We start from the raw sequence: 21444 nt of genomic DNA, 5'->3' as shown, positions 1-21444 counted from the left end.
TTTATCTATTTGTGTGCCATGGCATTAGTTTTGTAGCTTATATTTTATACTCCTCACCTTTCAACTAAATGTGTTTAGTTTCAGAAATAAGTTATACATTGTAACAATGTTAACAAGGGCAGGAGTCAAACTGCCACTTCCTTGTATCAGGCGGGCCCCTGAAAGAGCGATTGAATCAGTGACTGGATGCGTAACACAGTAGCAGGCAGCAATTAACACCTAGGAAAACCGGAGATCAACCAACAGAAGAAATCAATAGGAGACAATGTAGCAACCGGGAAATCTCTAAACTTCACTGTTCAAGGGCTAGAAGCCCTGGCCTGAGTTAATCAATGCGGGGACCAACTTTTGGGCTGAATATCTCCAGATCGACTGTTCCTAGAGCCCTATTCATCAACGGACTCCCAAACCTGCACGTACATGCGGACAACTCCTGGGGCTGACAGATGCCATCCAGTAGCCACCAAGGGGGAAGTCCCACGAGGATCAATGACCCCTGGATTGGGCAAACCTGAAAACTGGGGAGTCACCAAAGTCTGCCAAGGACAGATAAAAAGCAGTGAAAAGTGACCCTCAGCGGCTCCCTCTTGATCTCCAACTTGACCAGCACCCGACCTGTCCAGCCAGAAGGACCAGCCGGCGACCCCCTTCTGGAGGATAACATCACACTGAAAGAAGCCTCGACTGGCCATCGACAGCAGACTCCAGTGCTTGTAGGATAGGTATACCTGACCCTTATAGCTCGCTACTGTGTGTGTGCATGTGTGTGTGTGTGGGGACCAGCCCCAAGGTTTATGATTTAACTTCATTACAGTGTTTCAATCCATCTAATAAACCAGAATTTTAAGGATCTCGAGTTGGACATTTGTAGCCAACACTACCATGCTGTCACAGTCTGCCCATGGCCTGCTTAGATGCTTATGTAATATTTAAGTTTCTTTTGATCACACGCAATTCAAGTGTGAAAACTCTTTCATAAACAACCTCTGCCATAGCAATTTGTCCAATCAACTAACGAAAACAGACAACAGTATGATAATTCTGTCATAGCTTGTTCAGTTAACATTAATGTGGCAGAATTCAAATCTCTCTGCTAATACAAAAGGTAATTTGAGCATGATCAGTACATCACAAATCTTAATGGTAACATGAACTCATTTGAATCTAGTCTACGTACTGCAATCTAATACCTAAAGGTTAGCACCTCATATAAAAGATATCTGTGCAACATCTACATAGGACTTTCACCATTTGGATAAAGAACTGCAGCCTGGCTCCTGTGCTCCACAGAAGGTTTTCAAGGCTTCAGCAATGTCACCTGCATTAGTAAATATATTTCTGTAGTATCTAGGCACGGCGGTAGGCCATGTCATGAGGAATAAGTGCACGTACCAGCTATTGATCCAGCCAGGAGCAAATTTCCAGGGCCAATCCTCCCATCTTCATTTGTAAGTGCAGACTTCAAGTGAGCGTAACAGGGGAAGTAAATAGCTGAGAAGGGGATGTCGCGCAGAAAACATGCCTTAGCACCCTGTGTTAAAAAAAATGAGGGAGATCTGATTAACACTAAATAGTGGAGATTAGAGAATTGAACAACATCCTGATTTTTCCTTCCCACAACAAAGTACCTAAAAGAAAAAGCAATTTTTTTTCAAAATTGCATGAAATAGTATTGTCCATTTCATCCCATCCAGAAGTTTGTGTATTATTTGCTGGCTCAATAAATGTTATTACTGTATCTACCTCATCTATTCTTTATTCTCTCTGTTCTTAATATTGTAGTTATTTGCCAGGAACAGAGGAAAATGCCACTTATTTGGGTAAACTCTTATAACTTCCTCTGAAGAACCAAAAACTATTGAAACTTTAGCCATCTACACCCTCGCATGAAATGTAGGCTGTTTGATACCAGACCTAAATCACAGGAGTCTTTGCTACCTTACTCTCCTTTTACATAAATACTTTGCAAAAGTAAAATAGGTCTATCTATACATAGTATGTTTTCATTTATCAGTAAGGCATGCTAAAAGGAAGAAATTAATTAAATTGCTAAATTGCTAAATTTATTAAATTAATTAAAAGCTGTCATCTATGATAAAGGGATAATGTACTTCTAATCACCATTCTTACATAAGCATGCTTTTATGCCAGCAGGACAATGTACACACCACTTTCTAATTGTGATTTTTATTTTAGCAACAAGATCTTGGATACGCTTTGGTTTCAAACAAAGGAAATAAAGCTCTGACTGACAAAGGAATTTGCCTAATAGATGCAAGTCGTAGGTGTGAAATAACCATTTTATTTAAAAGAAGATGAGAAAGCAATGGGCTAATGCCCAAGTTCCAACAGTAAAAAGATATATCCCATGTACACCAAGGCTCCATTTAGAATGAATGTGGCTAGTAGATTTGGAAAGAGGGAAAAACTTCCTAGGATTCAGAGAGAAAAGTAACATTCAGGGGGTAAGATACTCCACATGGTTATCTAGAACTCCTATCCCTCTTGCCCTGAAGTTATTTCTCCAGATTTACTATAGAACTTTTCAGTTCCACTCTTCTTATCCTGCCACCAGGCACCAAGCTGCTCTTTTAGCTTGCTGGATTTATCTAGATCCTTAAACTGAATCTGAGTTCTCAGTTTGGAATGTACTGAGTCCACTATGGCATCATCTCTTACCTGGCAGTTTCACAGTGGGACAGATGCTTGAAAAGAAACTCCTGCCTTGCACCAGGCAAGGCAAAAAGAAAAGGGGGGGGGGGAGAAATCAAGAACAGAGGTCTCACAGAAGTCACCCTGCTGTCCAACGGGGGCAACGTGAATAACCTACTCTAAAGATACGCCTGAACACAGTTTATGAACTATCCTACAGTGAAATACTAAAGAAAACATTCCTTGTAAAAACCAAATACTCCTACCAGAAAGATATACAAAACATCAGAATAATTGAAATCAAATAATTGAGAATCCGAGGTTGAGGAAGTAGAAGGATTGTGGGTTAGGCTACATGGGGGGCAGGGAGAAAGGGATTTGGTGGTAGGGGTCTGCTACAGACCCCCACACCAAGGGGAAGAAATAGATGCGGGGCTCCTGAGGCAGCTCTCGGAGACCATAAAAGCTAAAGAGGCGGTAGTCATGGGGGACCTAAACTACCCGGACATCTGCTGGGAGACGCAGACAGCAAGGTCCCATCGCTCACGCAGGTTTCTAACCTGTGTACAGGACCTCCACCTGACACAGGAGGTGCATGGTCCCACTAGGGGGAATGCCATACTGGATCTGGTATTGGCAACAGGGGATGACATGATAGGGGACCTCCAGATCGGTAGCCATTTGGGAGACAGTGATCACCTAATAATAGAATTCAACATAAGACGGCGAGTGGGTAAGGTAACTAGTAGGGTGAAAGTGCTAGACTTTAGGAAAGCTGATCTCAATGTACTCAGGCGATTAGTCAAGGACGCACTGCAGAGTAGGAGTTTTGAAGGGATGGGAGCCCAGGAAGGGTGGCTGTGCCTAAAAGAAACGATCCTTCGGGCAAAAAAGGGAAAGGGGCCAGGAGGCTTCCATGGCTGACCAGAGAAATCCAGGGCAGCCTAAGGACCAAAAGGGGAGCACATAAAAAGTGGAAACAGGGTGAGATCACTAAAGATGAATATACCTCCTCTGCTCGTGCTTGTAGGGAGGCAGTTAGGCGGGCCAAAGCTACCATGGAGCTGAGGATGGCAACCCAAGTAAAAGACAACAAGAAATTGTTTTTTAGATATATTGGGAGTAAAAGGAAGGCCCAGGGAGGAATAGGACCACTGCTAAATGGGCAGAAACAATTGGTGACAGATAGGGGGGACAAGGCTGAACTCCTCAACGAGTTCTTTGCCTCAGTGTTCCTAAGTGAGGGGCACGACAAGTCTCTCACTGGGGTTGTAGAGAGGCAGCAGCAAGGCGCCGGACTTCCATACGTAGATCCTGAGGTGGTGCAGAGTCATTTGGAAGAACTGGATGCCTTTAAGTCGGCAGGCCCGGATGGGCTCCATCCAAGGGTACTGAAGGCACTGGCCGACATCATTGCAGAGCCACTGGCGGGAATATTCGAATGCTCGTGGCGCACGGGCCAAGTCCCAGAGGACTGGAAAAGGGCTAATGTGGTCCCCATTTTCAAAAAGGGGAGGAAGGAGGACCCGGGCAACTATAGGCCAGTCAATCTCACCTCCATCCTTGGTAAAGTCTTTGAAAAAATTATCAAGGCTCACATTTGTGAGAGCCCAGCAGGGCAAATTATGCTGAGGGGAAACCAGCATGGGTTTGTGGCGGGCAGATCGTGCCTGACCAATCTAGTCTCTTTCTATGACCAGGTTACGAAACGCCTGGACACAGGAGGAGGGGTGGATGTCGTATACTTAGACTTCAGGAAGGCCTTCGATACGGTATCCCACCCCATACTGGTGAACAAGCTAAGAGGCTGTGATGTGGATGACTGCACAGTCCGGTGGGTGGCGAATTGGCTAGAGGGCCGCACCCAAAGAGTCGTGGTGGATGGGTCGGTCTCGACCTGGAAGGGTGTGGGCAGTGGGGTCCCGCAGGGCTCGGTCCTTGGACCGATACTCTTTAATGTCTTCATTAGCGACTTGGACGAGGGAGTCAAATGTACTCCGTCCAAGTTTGCAGATGACACAAAGCTATGGGGAGAAGTGGACACGCCGGAGGGCAGGGAACAGCTGCAGGCAGACCTGGACAGGTTGGACAAGTGGGCAGAAAACAGGATGCAGTTCAACAAGGAGAAATGCAAAGTGTTGCACCTAGGGAGGAAAAATGTCCAGCACACCTACAGCCTAGGGAATAACCTGCTGGGTGGCACAGAGGTGCAAAGGGATCTTGGAGTCCTAGTGGACTCCAAGATGAACATGAGCCGGCAGTGTGACGAAGCCATCAGAAAAGCCAATGGCACTTTATCGTGCATCAGCAGATGCATGACGAATAGGTCCAGGGAGGTGATACTTCCCCTCTATAGGGCGTTGGTCAGACCGCAGTTGGAGTACTGCGTGCAATTCTGGGCGCCGCAATTCAAGAAGGATGCGGATAACCTGGAGAGGGTCCAGAGAAGGGCAACTCGTATGGTCAAGGGCCTGCAGACCAAGCCCTACGAGGAGAGACTAGAGAAACTGGACCTTTTCAGCCTCCGCAAGGGAAGGTTGAGAGGCGACCTTGTGGTTGCCTATAAGTTCATCACGGGGGCACAGAAGGGAATTGGTGAGTATTTATTCACCAAGGCGCCCCCGGGGGTTACAAGAAACAATGGCCACAAGCTAGCAGAGAGCAGATTTAGATTGGACATTAGGAAGAACTTCTTCACAGTTCGAGTGGCCAGGGTCTGGAACGGGCTCCCAAGGGAGGTGGTGCTCTCCCCTACCCTAGGGATCTTCAAGAGGAGGTTAGATGAGTATCTAGCTGGGGTCATCTAGACCCAGCACTCTTTCCTGCCTATGCAGGGGGTCGGACTCGATGATCTACTGAGGTCCCTTCTGACCCTAACATCTATGAATCTATGAAAGGTGAGAGGAAATATAGGCAGTGGTCCAGGAATTACTGTGGCAAAAAAATTCAGTCCCTGAAAGAGAATGGAGGTGGCTTGGTCACAGTGAGCAGATCCAACATTCAGAGAACGCCTCAGCAATAACTAGAGTTTAAGACCATAAAGTACCATTAGAGTATCAAAATCTGACCTCCAATATATTGTAAGCCATTAAATTTTAGCAATGTATCTATAAAGTGAGTCACTAACTTTTCTTGGAATAAAAAGCGTATTTCCCAGAATGACATCTAATCTTAATTTACAGATATTAACAAACTAAGAACCCACACCACCTTCCTTGACAATTTATTCACTGATTAATCAGTATTACTTAAAAAGTTGTGTCTAATTTATTTGAATTTCTCTGGCTTATAGTTCTTGTGAAGAAAGGTATAACAATGTTGATAAATTCTTTAAGTACCTGCTTTTTATATGGTGCAATCATGTGGTAACACTACTGTTAGTGATGTGTTGAACAGACACTAGTTGCCCTGTGGAGTGAGCACTTAAGTTTTTAAAGCTACTTGTAACCCTTCTGTACGTGATCTTTAATGTACACAAGTGGCAAAAGTTGTACAGTACACATCTACATTCATACCAAAAAAGCCTGTTTCATATTTTCCTAATCTTCACATATATATTTCTCTCTTTTAAACAGAGTTCTATGTGAAGAGATTTTACCATGACCAAATGCTTGCCTTAGTTACATTTACTTTACAGGCAACCTTCATAACCTTCTGTTATAAAATTTACTAGCAAAATTTACATATTAGGAACTTCTTTTTTAATATACTTTTCCCAAGATAAATTACTGACCTGTTTTTCCCTTGAGCTTCCTACTCTTACTTTCTTTGCAGTGCTATCATTAAAACACCTTTCACATTTTCCTCTGGCCTATCCTTTATACTCTGAAATATTTCCACTTACTTAAAATAACTTGTAATATATTAATTTCCATAGCTATAATGGACTCTCAGCCCAATCTGAACTGCTAACATTTTTCTACTTGCTAAAGCACACTTTTTTCAAGACAGAAACCGCATTTTTTCAATACCCCTCTCCCTCCCCCAGTAATAAGTATTCAGGTACAGAGACAGAAAAAGCCTGTCAACTAAGATGGCTTAAGTGTAAATAAAGTTGGATCAAAAGTTGGATCCACTTTAATAATAACCCATTTTGGCTCAGTTCCAATATCACAACAGTCTAAAGTTTCTCTCATCGTTCTGTTTAAAGTCTGGGAAAGCATGTTTAAAAGCAGGCTTCATTTAACTTTAAGTTAATCATCCGCAACCAGCCTAGGCCAATTAGGAAGGCTTAGGGAGATTGGCCACAGTATCTTGAAATGCAAAAGAAACATTTATTTTACTTCTCACACCTTTTTGATGTGGACAGCGTGTTGAAAGCCAAAGGGAGTTTTAATCAATCCCCAGCAAGTTGTTAGGATCATCCACCTGAGTTTATTCTGGCAGCCAGGGCACAGACTTGCCAGGCATGAAATTGTTGGGAGATGCTTCACACCACCAGCATGAGCCTCCCTCATGCTGTAACTGCCAGTTGGCTCCCATCTTCAATCTCTTTAACAACATTAAAGCTCTTAATCTTGGAGAGAATCTCCTTGAATAAACCAATAGAGAGAAAGAATCCTTGGTTGTCCAATGATTCTGAGAAACAAACCCAAAGTCAGAGCTGGGGCAGGTTCTTTAGCATGCTAATTCCTGCTTATTCCAGTTCTACCTGCAAATAAGGCTCTAAACAAACTACTTCTACTACAAGGGGAGGGTAATTACACTGACAAAGGCACCTCTGTGTCGGGTTGGGCACAAGGAGCCGGCAGGTCTGGGAGACGCAGGCTTAACCTAGTCTCCTGCAGTGAATGCATATTGTCTAGTGGAAGGGGGAAAAATGCCAGACTGGGGGGACCTAGCAGTATTCAAGACAACAGTGGTGCACCTTGTCTGAGAGGGTTATTTAATGCTTCTGGCACCTGTACTTACAGCCACCCCCTCTTTTTCTCCCTTACAGGTTTAGAATTTATTTGGCATGTATAATTGTTATTTTGATCCTATAGCTACAAACAATAGGCAGCATGTCATTTCTTGATCAGTACGCATTCTTCTTGGTTTTTGCTAGTGACTTAACCCTTCAGATTCAGAACTGCAACACCAGCCTGTAGCGAGGCTTTGGTCCAGAGACAGCTACAATCAGTGTTAGAGCAGTAGGCATTATTTTCCCAGGGCCCATGCTCGTCTCTATTTGACAACTGCATTGTGCTAAAAGTTGCAGTACATTTCTGCTCATGTGCATTTAAACCAATAAATGGGAGTAGAGGCCTCTAGTTACTAAAGATGGAGGAGTGCGTGGGGGGAGAAGGGGAAGAGAAATGCTGAAACACAAATGCTTTGCTAAGGGAAAAAAAGTTGCCAGTGTTCTTTATTAGGATGAGCACTGTTTGATTATTTTTAATACAACTGTTTCAACTACGTGTGCACATATGAAAACCAGCAGGACAGAGGCTGACTATACTCCAACCTGTCCTAAACTTTTAGCGAAAGTTCATGATTCATGTGTTTATTCTACTGTTATAAGCACGCTATTTCAGGAAGCAAAATACTTCTCCTTTCAGAGCTATCAAGTGAAAGCTTGGCATACAACCTGTCAACTGAGTTCAGACTTCCTGTTTCAATTCTCTGATCTATAAAGTGGCAAAAACCAAAACAAAACAAAAAACCCCATCACGTTAAACAGCCTAATATTTGGAAGCTTTTCAGACAAAATTTTGGTTCCAGAAGTGCAAGCCTTTTCCATCAATCTAAGGAGAATGAATTAAGTCCATATTAAATACCTTCCAGTCTTTGTGATTTAATATGATGCCACAGTAATTTATTCTGTCACTAAAGAATCTTTTAATGTAATATTATTTATCTTTTTAGGTAATTATATGCCATTACTTTGCATGGCACTTTTGCTTCGGAACACAGAATAGCATGCCTCAGTGCATTACACAGGAAGATTCTTTGCAAAAGAAATTATATTTTGTGCTACATGGTTTTGAATATATGTAGAAATTATGTGATATTTTATATAGTCAATAAAGTGAACATACTATACACGCCATAGATTTCAATAAGCCTTTATGAATACCACTGTGAAATGTAACACCAAAAGATAGCAGACAGTAAAGTTATGCTTGCTGAGACTTGTAATATGACCTCAAGTGCTCTGTCTATTGTGACCTGCATAAATGAAACCTGTTAAAGACACTAATGTAGCAACAAGTACCTTTCTCTTCCTTTTGCCAATGCAAACAATATTTTGTGTCAGAACAAGTGCTTACTCTTCTTGTCTGGGACACAATTTTGGCTATATCCTTTACACTAATTGGCATCTGCAGAACATCCAACTATGCAGAATAATTTACCAGAAGCAGACTGCTGCCTTGATACTTTTTCCTGTGACAATTACTGGCAGAAAAGACAAATCGGAAGAAATAAGTTCTCTCAATATAGGCAGTACAATGTTGGCCTCCCCAAAGGAGCAGCTAGGATGTCCTAAATCACAGACATTCTAAACTTAACATGCAGATATTGGGGCAGGGGGAATGACAGATGAATATTCGCCTCAGAGTCAAATAAGTGCAGGGCTCAACCTGGCAGCTGACCAACACTACACTTGTACATCAAGGCTCCTTGTTCTTAAAACAAGCTTTGTTTTAAGCTATCAAATAAAAAAAAATTGAGATTTCCTATGATACTGCTCTTCCTTGGAGATATAGAGTGCTCTTCCAACAAAGATTTGATTTTAACTCCTCTGATATTTATTAGCTAATAGGGAAGCGGATAGACAGTAAAAGAAACAAACTCCTCCTTGTCCATAAGATTCTTTGATGTACTTGTAGATACATTTTTAAGCACAGGCACACATTTGGGAGAAGTGGATGACAGATGTCAGTTATCTGATCAAGACCAGTAAGCAGTCAAGAAGTATGCAGAAGGAAAGTACTCATCGTGTGGAACACTGAGCTAGATAGTGTCAGAAACTTGCAATACAAGTCACCAGTAGTCTGGATGCAGTATGGGGTTTATGTAGTATTTCCTTTGTTGGTTTGCAGATATGAAAAAACTATTTATTCATCTCTACCTAAAAGTCTGCTTTGTCAATGCTTTAAAGGAATGCCCACAACATCTATAACCTGCATTGGATCTTTCTGACTTAAAGCATAGAAAAAAAGTTTCAGAATTGGAAATTAATAAAAGTACTTAGCCAAAGAATAGGGGATTTTGTCAAGTTACATATGAATTTGCATGGTGAAGATAGGATCAGTATGCATGCTTCTCTGGTTCCTCAGGCTGAAGTTACAGATAACAAAAAGACATTCCTCTACAGTAGAAGGAATACTTTAACGTGCATTGTTTGCTACCGAGGATGCCCAGCAAATCTTCTTAAGGTCTGGTAACTGTGTTGCTCTTTTGTTCCCAAAATATATGTGGAGTTGACTACTATGCATTTGCACTAACGTGGTATATCAGGCAAAATAAGTAAATAAATAAAACCTCTTTTTGAGCCAAACCATGAAGGCCTTGCTCAATCACTTAAGGAAACTTTTTCCTGCATAAAAGAACTAAGCCAATCAGGTGCCAGGGTTGGAATGATGTTGCTATCATGATGGTCCAGGAAACATGAAAGCAGCAAGGATGTTTTTGGTGGCATCTTTTACTGGATCAATTCTATAGTTGGGAGAGAAGTTAGACAAGTTTTCAGGCACAAGGTGTCCTTCTTCAGGTCTTAAAATATGCAGGACTGGGATGGTGGGACTAGACAGATTTCTGACAGAAAAAAAGAAGATTCTTATTTGCAAGTCTTTTTTAGATTTCTCCTTACAATCCAATACTACAGTACTAATCCAGGAAACACAGCACAAAAGCAGCACACGAGAAACTGAAAAGCCAGCATGAAGCAGACTGGTGGATCTTTCTGCAGTAAGGCATTTGTCATCTTCCAATATAGCCGAGTCACGCTGAAGTAAATTGCAATGCTTTAGACCTATCACTCCACTTATAAATGACCTCATTTACTGGTCACTGTTTTACCTGTTCTAAGTCACCATAGTTGAAAAATCCCTTAAGCTATTCATACTCCTCCCACTCTAAAGAAATATGGAAATATAACAGTTTCAACTTAATAGTACAACTATTGTGGTTTGATTCCATGCCATTCAAATTACACAACATCACACCATTTATCTCATCTGAATTAAGACGATTTTTTTTGCACTGCCTGCAGTAACAGAGGCATCAGTAGATCATTATTGTTGAGGACTTTCACAGGCCAACTTCTCTGTCAAGTGATGCACTGGAAGTAGGAGAGGATCCATTCCTCCCACTCCAAAGTATGAACTAGAAGGAAACCCTGGAAGTGCAAACTCAGGAAAAAACCTGTATGTCTCTGCAGGAAAAGTCCATAAAAGGACATACAAACTTACCTCCTTTAGCCTTCCCTAGAGCACCATTTTGCTGTAACTTCCCCAGAAACACCACCAACAATGCTAGTTACAAGTGAGTTCAGTGCAGATTACTGAGATGGTAACTGGTATCTCATGAGGCTAGGTATTGTATAAACAATGCAGTTTGGAATGGATAACTTCCCCTCCTCACTCACAAAGCAACTGTAGGCCTTCTACAAGGTCAAGCAGAAAGAAGAGCAATGTTATAATGCTGAGAACAGAGCTCTGAAATAACAAGGTTTTTTTTGGTTCAATGGCTGGATTAAAAACATTGGGAAAAGAGTTCAGCCTAAATCAAACTGAAACATTTATTTATTTAATTTTTTTTAACATGACAATTTTCATTTTGGGTTAATTCAAAATGATCTGTCTGAGGAACCTAGTATCTTCATTACTGAATCCTTTTTAAAGCCCATTTCTTTTACTAATTTTTAAAATAAAATATGCCACTTTGAACCTACAGTTCAGTAAGTTTCATTTAGAAAATGTCACTTTTCAAAACACCACATTTGAAAATTTAAAATTAAATGTTTTGATATTTTCAAAATCCTTCCCCATCTCCTCCCCCTCCCCTCCCCCCAAAGGAATTCAGAGCTCTTGGGACAGAGTTTTTATCGCAGAAACACTTTTGCTAGCACATAGCGAGTTCAAAACATGAATGAACAATCTTTTTTCTTCGTTGATCTAAGGAGTAAGAGAAAGAAAGACTGAAAAACACTTAAATATTTTATTAGGAGGCACTGCAGAGTCCATATGCACACATTTTTTTAAATTAGAACATGATCATCTAATCAGAATATGTAATATTCATCTAGATGATCAACTGGCGAATTTGTTTCATAAAAAAAATTACTAATAGGACTGGATATTTCAAGGACATTGGTGTCTTGAAATCTAGTCAATAGTTCATAAATTCTGTTTGGAGTGCCAGATATTTTGGGACACTGACTGACTAGTTGGCTGGCAATTAATTCTACGTGAGTTACCGATTTCATTCAGGTTTCACCTGAGCTTTTCAGTTAAAGAAAAAGGGAAATCAGAGCATGACCCGTAAATCTTCTAGGGTCAGAGATGTTGTACAAGATTGGTGGTAAAGTCCATGGAAGCTTTATTGCTCTCATGTAAACTGTATGTTCAATGGATGTTTACTCTGACTGCCAGAATTGGCAAATTTTCACAAGCTCCAAGTTCAAGCAGATCTACAAAGGGACTGGGCTGAAGATCCAGTGTGGATCTTCAATTTAATCTGTTGGGATTATAGAAGCATATATGTTTGGAAGCAAAGCAAATTTTAAAAATAGCATTACATCTCAACAAAAAACAAAAATTGTATTAACAGGAAACAATTATGCCGAAAGCTGCTAAACTATAAAATGAAAAAGAGCAAGGACCAGTAGCAAACAACATTATTTGAAATAAAAGAATACAAGCCAACTGCATTCAACAGTAAGCAGTGGCTGCTCAAGACTTTAGTTGACTTAAGTGGACTTTACTAATAATCAGGCATTCTTTCTAATTAGAAATGTATTGTATTGAAGTGAGTGTAAGCAGACTTTGCTGTCTATCCTCCAAGCCTGCATAGCCTCAGGTATGTGGAATGTTTACTATCACCACCACATTTACACTTGTAAATGTCTGCCCTGAGCAACAGCATGTCATTTACTGGGAGTTCATACAATAGGATCAGCTTCAGTAAAACAGTCAAAAAATTAGCAAGACAATTTGGAAGGAAAAACAACTCCTCATTAAGTCCTATTCAGACCTAGGTACTACTCCCCAGGTCAAAATATACATACATCTCCTCATTCATGCTGATTTCCTTATTGTGATGTTAACAGAACAGTTTAAAGGACTGTACAAAGAAAACTGGAAAAGTAATGTAACTAGTGATGAACATCACCTTGTGCAAGGAAAACTGGAACAGGGAGAGGGTGGAACATGATTAATAAGAACCCTCTGTACATAATGGATTTCACAGTAAAAGCAATTTGGAGTGCCACATCATGATCTGCTATATAGGTCATTAGCTTCAACCCTTATCCATCTATGCTTATTACTAAGTGGTCCAATCTGGCATCCCATACTTACACAAATTGAGGACAATGAGACTACTCATGTGGGTAATGGTTGCAGTATGAGGCTCTCTGTGCCTACCAACCCCAGATTTTCCCATCCCTAGGGCTTTGGGCCAGCTGGTTCTGCCAATCAGTGCACTGAAGTCAATGAAATGGCATCAGTTTATACCAGAAGATAATCTAATCAGCACGATTTCAATAATTTTCTGTATGCATTAGATGAATACACAGTGTGAGTAGTTTTAGTCAGAAGGCATCAATCTTTCTACAGCTCTGAGAGCAGGTATTCCTATGGAACATTGTGTTAGGGTCACAATATGCTACACCTTCTTTCTTGCCCTTATCCACTGGTAGGGGGAGGAAGGGAAGGGAAGGGAAAGCATTCGATTGGATCCCTAACAAGCCAAACACTAAAAAAAAAAGAAGATACTACAGTATATTCTATCAGTATTTATTTAAATGAAGAATTAGGAAGTAACTATGCTACACGCCACTCAAGAATCAGAAAAGGCTTTAAAACTTTATTAGAAAAAGTTAAAAATTATGGTTCTTTACATGGCTCTATAGAATTGGAAGACAATATAGTACCTTGTGTATGGTAACTATATAGCTGATGCATGTTAGTGCAATCTAAGACATGCATTTAGTCATGCAGCCTTCATTAGTCTGGGGTTAAGGTGTTGAAAAGTTGCAACTTTCTAAGCAGGACAGTTAGGAATCTACTAAACAAATGCATCTGATGAACAGAGGCTTCTATAATTTAAAGTCATAGAACATTTTTAATTAAAATCCAATATTTTTTAAAGTTACCTTGTACAGACCAAAGAAGCCTAAGTCTCGCAATACAGTGAGGGCACTAACTCGAGGACCAGTGGTAATTTCTCCAGCTACTTGTAGTCGGATCTTGACAATTTCTAGTGGATTTGTGAAGATTACTTGAGAAGCTCCGGCCTGAAAGCAACAAAGAGAAAAGAAAGATGAGCATATGATCATTTAAAATTATTAGCACTATAGATCTTGCTACATTCAAGATAACTGACTACACAAGGAAGGAAGTTGCTTTAAGCCATTAGCAATTATGCATTTTAGTGTTAATTAGTTTAATGCATTACAATCCAAAAGATAAAAGCACCTACACTCCACTTGATGTGCGGAATGAGGAAATGGAGGAAATATGCCAGTGACACTGCAGTGTACTGAATAGACACTAGCGCAGCTCCTGCTACAAGGAAACATTCAGCAACATCATTTTACACAATACTGACAAGCCAAGAACATTGTAGAGCAAGTAATAAAATGAAAGGAAGAATTAGCAACTAAGTACAGAAACTGAGAACTGCCTGCCAGTACTTAAAAAGTGAAAACATACTACTGAAGAGTAAGGTCTGGCAAGATCTCCCTCCCACTTATTGGCAGTGGTTCAGAATATGCCTGAGAACATATGAATTTAGAGCAGTGGAACTGTGGATTTCCTTTGTTTTCTGAAAGTAAACTGCAAGTTTGAATATCCTCAAATTCCATTTTGTTTAGCCTTCAGCAACTGAGCTGCATGATACCTGTGCTAATATTTTCTATACAAAAAAGTGATTTAGTAAGAATACAAAAACCCATCAATCAAAAACATGTTTTAAAATTCAATATGCATTTAAAAAGTTCCTCTTAAGCTACATCATCTGGCTACTTTAATTAGCCAAATTATCCCACAGATTTAAAACAGATCTTAAAACACCAATGGTCATTAAAAATGAGCAAATACTACAAGAGCTCAAAAAGTTCTGTTAAGGTTAAACATATTTATAACTATTGCAGGATGCATCTTTTTCACTTTAATATAAACAAATCTTGCTGAGCATTCATTCCTGCATGAAAGTTTCGCTCTCTCTCTTGATAGGTTACATTGTTCATTCAAACTCCAATCCATCTAGCATTCAGGAGGTATTTGAGCAAGTATTAATTTGTTCAGATATATAGCAAAACCATTTTGCTCTCATCTTGAACTAGCTTATAATGTTTGTATTAAAAACAAGAAACAAAAGGTAGGGACAACCAGCCCACCCCTCCCATTTTAAGTAATGGGCAAAAACAACAATAAACCAAACCATATATAAAAATAAAATTATTATTTACATAGAAAACCAGTACCATACAGATCATCTGAACAAGTGGCTCTCACCAGTTTTTTTATACTAGGACCACCCATTTGTAAACACTGATGGCCAGTCTCGACCCAGTACCCCTCACTCCCAACCCGCTGCTCTCTACCCCCAGTGTGTGGGTGTGTGGGGGCCCCCTGCTCCACGTACCCCAGCGGTGTGGGGCTTGGAGGGCCCCAAACAATCCCAAGCAGCCTTCTGCAAGCTTGAATGCTGACAGCCTGAAAGGGAAAAGCCATAGTTTCCTATGTTTTTCTCCTTTAAAGAAGAATCCATATTTAAAGTCTGTTGATCCATTTTTAAAGTTTGTTCCCAACCCTGTCGTATATTTTTGTGACCCACTTTTGGGCCACAACCCAAGGGCTGAGAAACACTGACCTGTAGCATTTAAAAGCTAGAGGCACCTGTTTCAGGCTTTGGGATATACTTCAAAACGAGTAATGGTATATACACTGACCATCTTCCAACAAAAAGTATGTGCAATAATGCTACTTAAATAATGTACTGAAGGAGCACTAAAGAGCATGAACAACTAGTCCTGCCTACCACTTACACTGAACTTATATTGTGTGGTTACAAATTAAAGTCTTTACATAACTCCCCAAATATCTCAAATGTTTCCTATTTTGACCATAAAAAGCAAACTCTTGTGCAGCTCAACTGGTTTTGACTTTCAAATTGGCATAATTTTAACTTTACTGCATTTACCAAACCAGAGTACTGGTACGTATAAAACTGCTAATCTTGTTGCCATTAGAAATTAGGATAAATTCTTCAGCATGTACTGACTTTAGTTATGCATTTTTATCATGAAACATTGTTCAAACAAAAATACTAATGATAAAATAGCCAAATCTGCCACTATCTAAATAGACTGGAAAAATGGTCTGCAATCAACCAAATGAAATTGAACAAGGACAAGTGCAAGGTCCTGCACTTGGGATAGAACAATTACACACACAAATACAAACTGGGGAATGAATGATTAGGTTACAGTACTACAGAGAAGGACCTGGAGGTTACAGTAAACCATAAGCTGAATATGAGCCAAGAGTGTGCTCTTGTTACAAAAAAAGCCGACAAGATACTGGGTTGTATTAGCAAGAGTGTCACTTGCAAATGAAGGGAACTGATTCTTCTCTTCTATTCAGAACTGGTGAGGCCTCACCTCGAGTAATGTGTCCAGTCAGGGGCCTCACACTTCAAGGAAGTTGTGGACAGGTTTAAAAAAAGTCCAGCACAGAGCAACAAAAATGATTAGGGGCCTGGGCAGTACAACATGAGGAAAGGCTGTAAGAACCAAGGTTATTTAGTCTGGAGAAGAGAAGACTGAGAGAGGATTTGATAACAGTTTTCAAATACCTGAAGGGTGATTACAGCGAGTATGGAAATGGGCTTTTCTCTGTGGCCATAGAGGACAGGACTAGGAACAGTCACGTCAAACAGCAGCAGAGGAAGTTTAGGCTGGAGCTTAAGAGGAACTTTCTGACTATAAGTGGCCTAGCACTGGAACAGGCTACCTAGAGAAGTTGTAGAATCTCCATCCTTGGAAAATTTTGAGAGCAGATTGGACAAACTTGGTTGGGATGGCTTAGTCATAGATGATCCTGCCTTGGATAGTGGGCTGGACTAGATCCCCTCCTAGCCCTACCTTCCTATGACCCTATGATGTTCTCTCCCTAATATGATACCAGAAACTATAACTTAAAACTCTTGGAAAAACTTTATTATATAAGCAATTTACATTTCACCATAATGCCAAGCAGCAAAAATACCAAGTGCCTGCACAGACAATTAAGTATTTTTCATGTCAGAAAAGAAAAAAAAAAATCCTACACAGGGTGTGTTACAGACATTTGTAGGTTTGTAGTAGCACAGACCAACTCGTCCTTCCTCTCTATACCATATCAGAGTAAACTCCTGTGGAGTAAGTCTCCTTTACAGAAAGTAGTAGAAACAACTATCTAAAACTTCCATATTTTAAGACATTTGCTCCTTTACAAAAGTGGTGTCCACCTCATCCCACTTTCCAGGCCATATCTCACCCAGGACTCCTTGCAGGCCAGATGCAGCAGTAGCAGTGGAGCAAGTAGGGGAAGCAGCTGTGACAGTGCAACTGTTGCTCAGCCTCCACACCACCATGTCCCCAATAGGACCCCGTGCCCTGGACTTCAGTGGCAAGACCCACCTCAATTCTCAGCCCTCTACAAGCCTGATGGGCCAAACTATACAGCTGTGCAAGCCATACAGCTGACACTCCTGCTCTAAAATAATTATTTTTAAGAAGGTAAATAATTTATTACGTTGCAGTATGCCTTAGCTAAAATTCAGACTGTTTCCAATTTCAGACTGTTGTCAGGAGCCTGGCTCTTCAATACGTATAATTGATCTATATTAGCACAAAATAAGGCATATTCTTGATGCACGATTTAATTTTCTTTAATGTCCCAGAAACCAAAATTTAAGATGACAACAATGAAATTAAAGTTATGTTTATATAATTTAACTCCCTGATGTGTACCAAAAATATTGAGCCACCTCTTTCTGCCCCTCCACCTTAAAAAATTATTTAGAAGTTGAGTCTCAATGCCAATATTTTGGAATAAAGCTAGAGATGGATCCACTAGTTCTGAGGAAGAATACTGAAGAAGGCAGAAAACTTTTTGAATACACTCAAATGTATTTTGGAAGAAGCACATCTAGCAGTTAAAACTTAGAATTTCATGCCCAGTTTGACTTCTTATGGTATTTGTAGTGTTAAGTGTTAGTGTTCCTGCATTTCAGTTTCCAATCTTCAAAAATAATCATGCTATCACTTACCTCTCTCACCCAGTGAGTCTTGGGTTGTTAATAGTCAAACAGCACCTTCAGATCTGTGAACAGAGGCCTGATTCAAAGATGAAAATATTACTGTGGACCCAAAAGCCATGTTATGGTGACGTGTTTATCCTAACCATATAAAAGGTTTGAAGAGAGGCAGACCATAACCTTGTATGGTTAAGGGCCTGCCGACCAAGCCCTACAAGGAGAGACTAGAGAACCTGGACCTTTTCAGCCTCTGCAAGAGAAGGTTGAGAGGCGACCTTGTGGCTGCCTATAAGTTCATCACGGGAGCAAAGAAGGGAATTGGTGAGGTTTTATTCACCAAGGCACCCCCAGGGGTTACAAGAAATAATGGCCACAAGCTAGCAGAGAGCAGATTTAGACTGGAGATTAGGAAGAACTTCTTCACAGTTCGAGTGGCCAGGGTCTGGAACGGGCTCCCAAGGGAGGTGGTGTTCTCCCCTACCCTGGGGGTCTTCAAGAGGAGGTTGGATATGCATCTAGCTGGGGTCATCTAGACCCAGCACTCTTTCCTGCCTATGCAGGGGGTCGGACTCAATGATCTATTGAGGTCCCTTCCGACCCTAACATCTATGAATCTATGGTCACATCTCCATGGCAAATTTACTGTGCCTAGAAGTACTGCCTTAAACATGATGCGCTATTCCTAAACCAAAGGCAGCCCAGTCACATCCATGTGGTACTTTATGCACACTAATTAAGCACTGCTAAACAACACTGACAACAAGTCTATCTCTATGTTACATAGACACAGCATCACAGCAGGAAGGTCGGCAGCCTGCCTGGACCAACATCTCATACTTGCCACTGCCAGGCATGGTCACTCTACCATGTTATTTGATAGAAACAGGTTTAGCCAGAGAAACTTCCAACAAAACCTTTTTAAATCTCTGTCCTCATGTAAGGCCAACACTGTTGCCATTTACATGGGGGGTGGGGGGGTGTACATTGCACCAGAGATGTAATATCCTTATTGTGCTGTAAAAATGAACCTCAGGCAGCAAAATGAGCCAGACAGCACCTGAGTACAATGTCCAGAAAGAGGTTCTGCCCACCCTCAGCTTCCCCTCCTGTTCAAATTGTAATATGCAAGGCAGACCTATACAAGGTAGCACTGACGCAGCTCCAGTGATTCCATAAGCAGATGAGCGTGGTGCCTCAACCATAATGTCCTCTAGTCATGTATATTAGTAGCTGTCTGTAGCTTGTCTACATTAGCACATGGAGCTTCTACTGTCAACTGTGCAATATTTTAGAGGAAAAAATGCCTAACATAGAGACGGTGTAGATTACTTTCTATTTCATGTATTCTCTGCAGTTTAATATGGCACTCATCACCATAGCATATTAGTGCCTCCCAGATTTTAATGGCTGTTCTCTCACAATGCCTTTGCGATGTAAGAGCCATTGCCCCAAGTTAATAAATAAGGACTCTTTAGTGGAGAGATCAAGTTACATGCCCAGAGTTGCAAAATCAGCCCATGGCAGTGCCAATAATAGCATCCATATCCCTAAACCCCAGTCTACCAACTGAAATCATAAGAACATCCTTCCTTTCTCCATACAGCATTTTTAGACTAGCTGAAATGAAGTGAATCACCCATTTCTTCAACCCACTGTACATGCTGGTATTGTCTATTTACACACAGATTAAACCTTGTGCAAAATTGGCTCCTGTCAGTTTACTTGGCAAAAGTAGTTAGGAGCTTAAAAATGTCATTTTAAAAAAAACTTTTCAGTAGAAATTCGATGCCAGACAGGCTCCAGTAATAATATTTAGTATCTACATGAGTCTTTCAAAAAGGCAGATATTGTCAACAATGTGCTTGCTCTGAAACTATCAAAGAATAAAATGCAATTAAATACAACTCACCTCAAGCTTAAATTGTCTCCCCCCTTCATGGGCACCATATTACATGATCCCTTCTGGGTAAATTTTTACTAACAGTTTAATATATGCCTTCTCTCTACTATATCCTAGCAACCCCTATTTTTTCTGCATTTAGTCTTAAAACTTTCACACTTCTTTAACTCTGAATTTTTTCAGCTTATCTAAACAGCAAGTTAAAACTTCACATTCTTAGTTGAAAAAGCAAGGATACTGCTTTTACACACAATATCCTTCAAGTAAAAATTCCCTCTAAATTATCTACAAGATTGGTCTTTAAAGGGTGTGTCGTAATTGGGTCAGTATAACCCACGATGGGGTCAGTCTAAATGCATTCAATCACTGTACTGAAATCCTTCCTCCTTCCCAAGTCATTTTACATTTTACTCAGAAACCCATTATGATATTACTACAATACATAAATCATCATTTCTGTACTATTTCAGATTATCAGGAAAAAATGTGTAGTCAATAAAATAGCATCATCTTGTGAGGAGTGAGATTGATTTGCAGGCATTCATACCACAAAGGCTATATAGAAAACGCACCACAGGACCTCAGTACAAGCATCTAAACTAAAGACATACACTACAAGTATCTAGCACCTGAACTAAAGACATAACATGTCTAAGTCTCCGTTTACAGTATCATTTGAGCTTACAACTTAAAGTGATTCTTAATACTTTATATACGACCAAACAGTATTTGTACTTTTTATTTGTTGTTTGGCATAAAACTGAAAGTTATATATACATCCATATACCTATAAAATATTTAACATGCCCTAATATTATTTATATATATAATATTAAAGCATGTTAAATATTTTATAAGTATATGGATGTATATATAAAACTTTCAGTTTTATGCCAAACAACAAATATATAATATTAAGGCATGTCAAATATTTTATAAGTATACGGGTTAAAGTGGATTATTTAAACAAAGGATTGTTTTAAGCTTTAGAGCTTCTCTTAATGTGACTCCACTCTGATCTGGGAAATTATGATATCATTAAACACCTCTCGATGGCAGTATAACCTTGTACAGTAGTATACACGTGCCTATCATATCCTTTTCCCTCTGCTCCCTGAGTGGAAAAGGAGGAAAGGAAACAGTCTATGTATTTTCCAGCAGACAAAGGAAAAATACATTTTGTACTATAGGGAAAAAAGTTAATATACTTTATTTACATATATATCGCCTAACTACATATCAGTGGAAGAAATAAGTAAAATTGTTTTAGACTTTGCTATCTAGTCAAAATCATCTAGTGAGCACCGCATGGTTATAAAGAGGTCTTTACCACCACTACGTTAAAAAGAATAGGCATTTCTTATCTTACTGGAGCAAGGTATCTATATACTTACCAATTCAATGAATCAAAAGCACTTCTAAATATCTTCGCATGTGGA

At 40.1% G+C, this 21444-nt stretch overlaps 1 protein-coding gene across 2 annotated transcripts in view; it reads right to left on the bottom strand.

Moving 5' to 3' along the window:
- The window catches only part of SLC25A13 (solute carrier family 25 member 13), a 136330-nt gene that overhangs the window by 7683 nt on the left and 107203 nt on the right, over positions 1-21444 (bottom strand). Inside the window, exons 14-16 of one of the 2 annotated variants that reach the window (XR_009462647.1) lie at positions 13955-14095; positions 11049-11242; positions 1445-1531 (exon numbers count right to left, since the gene is read on the bottom strand). Coding sequence is in view for 1 of the 2 variants with exons in the window: in XM_014603112.3 (XP_014458598.2) it covers positions 1393-1531; positions 13955-14095 (280 nt within the window). In the remaining variant the exon portion in view is untranslated. Of the gene's footprint in view, positions 1-1392; positions 1532-11048; positions 11243-13954; positions 14096-21444 lie in introns of those variants that run through there. The other variant, XM_014603112.3, reaches the window with a different exon arrangement.

The sequence above is a fragment of the Alligator mississippiensis genome, chromosome 5 (assembly GCF_030867095.1).
Source record: "Alligator mississippiensis isolate rAllMis1 chromosome 5, rAllMis1, whole genome shotgun sequence".
In the NCBI taxonomy this organism is placed as follows: domain Eukaryota; kingdom Metazoa; phylum Chordata; order Crocodylia; family Alligatoridae; genus Alligator; species Alligator mississippiensis.
Note: the sequence above shows the minus strand (reverse complement) of the source record. Positions and strands in the feature narration are given on the sequence as shown.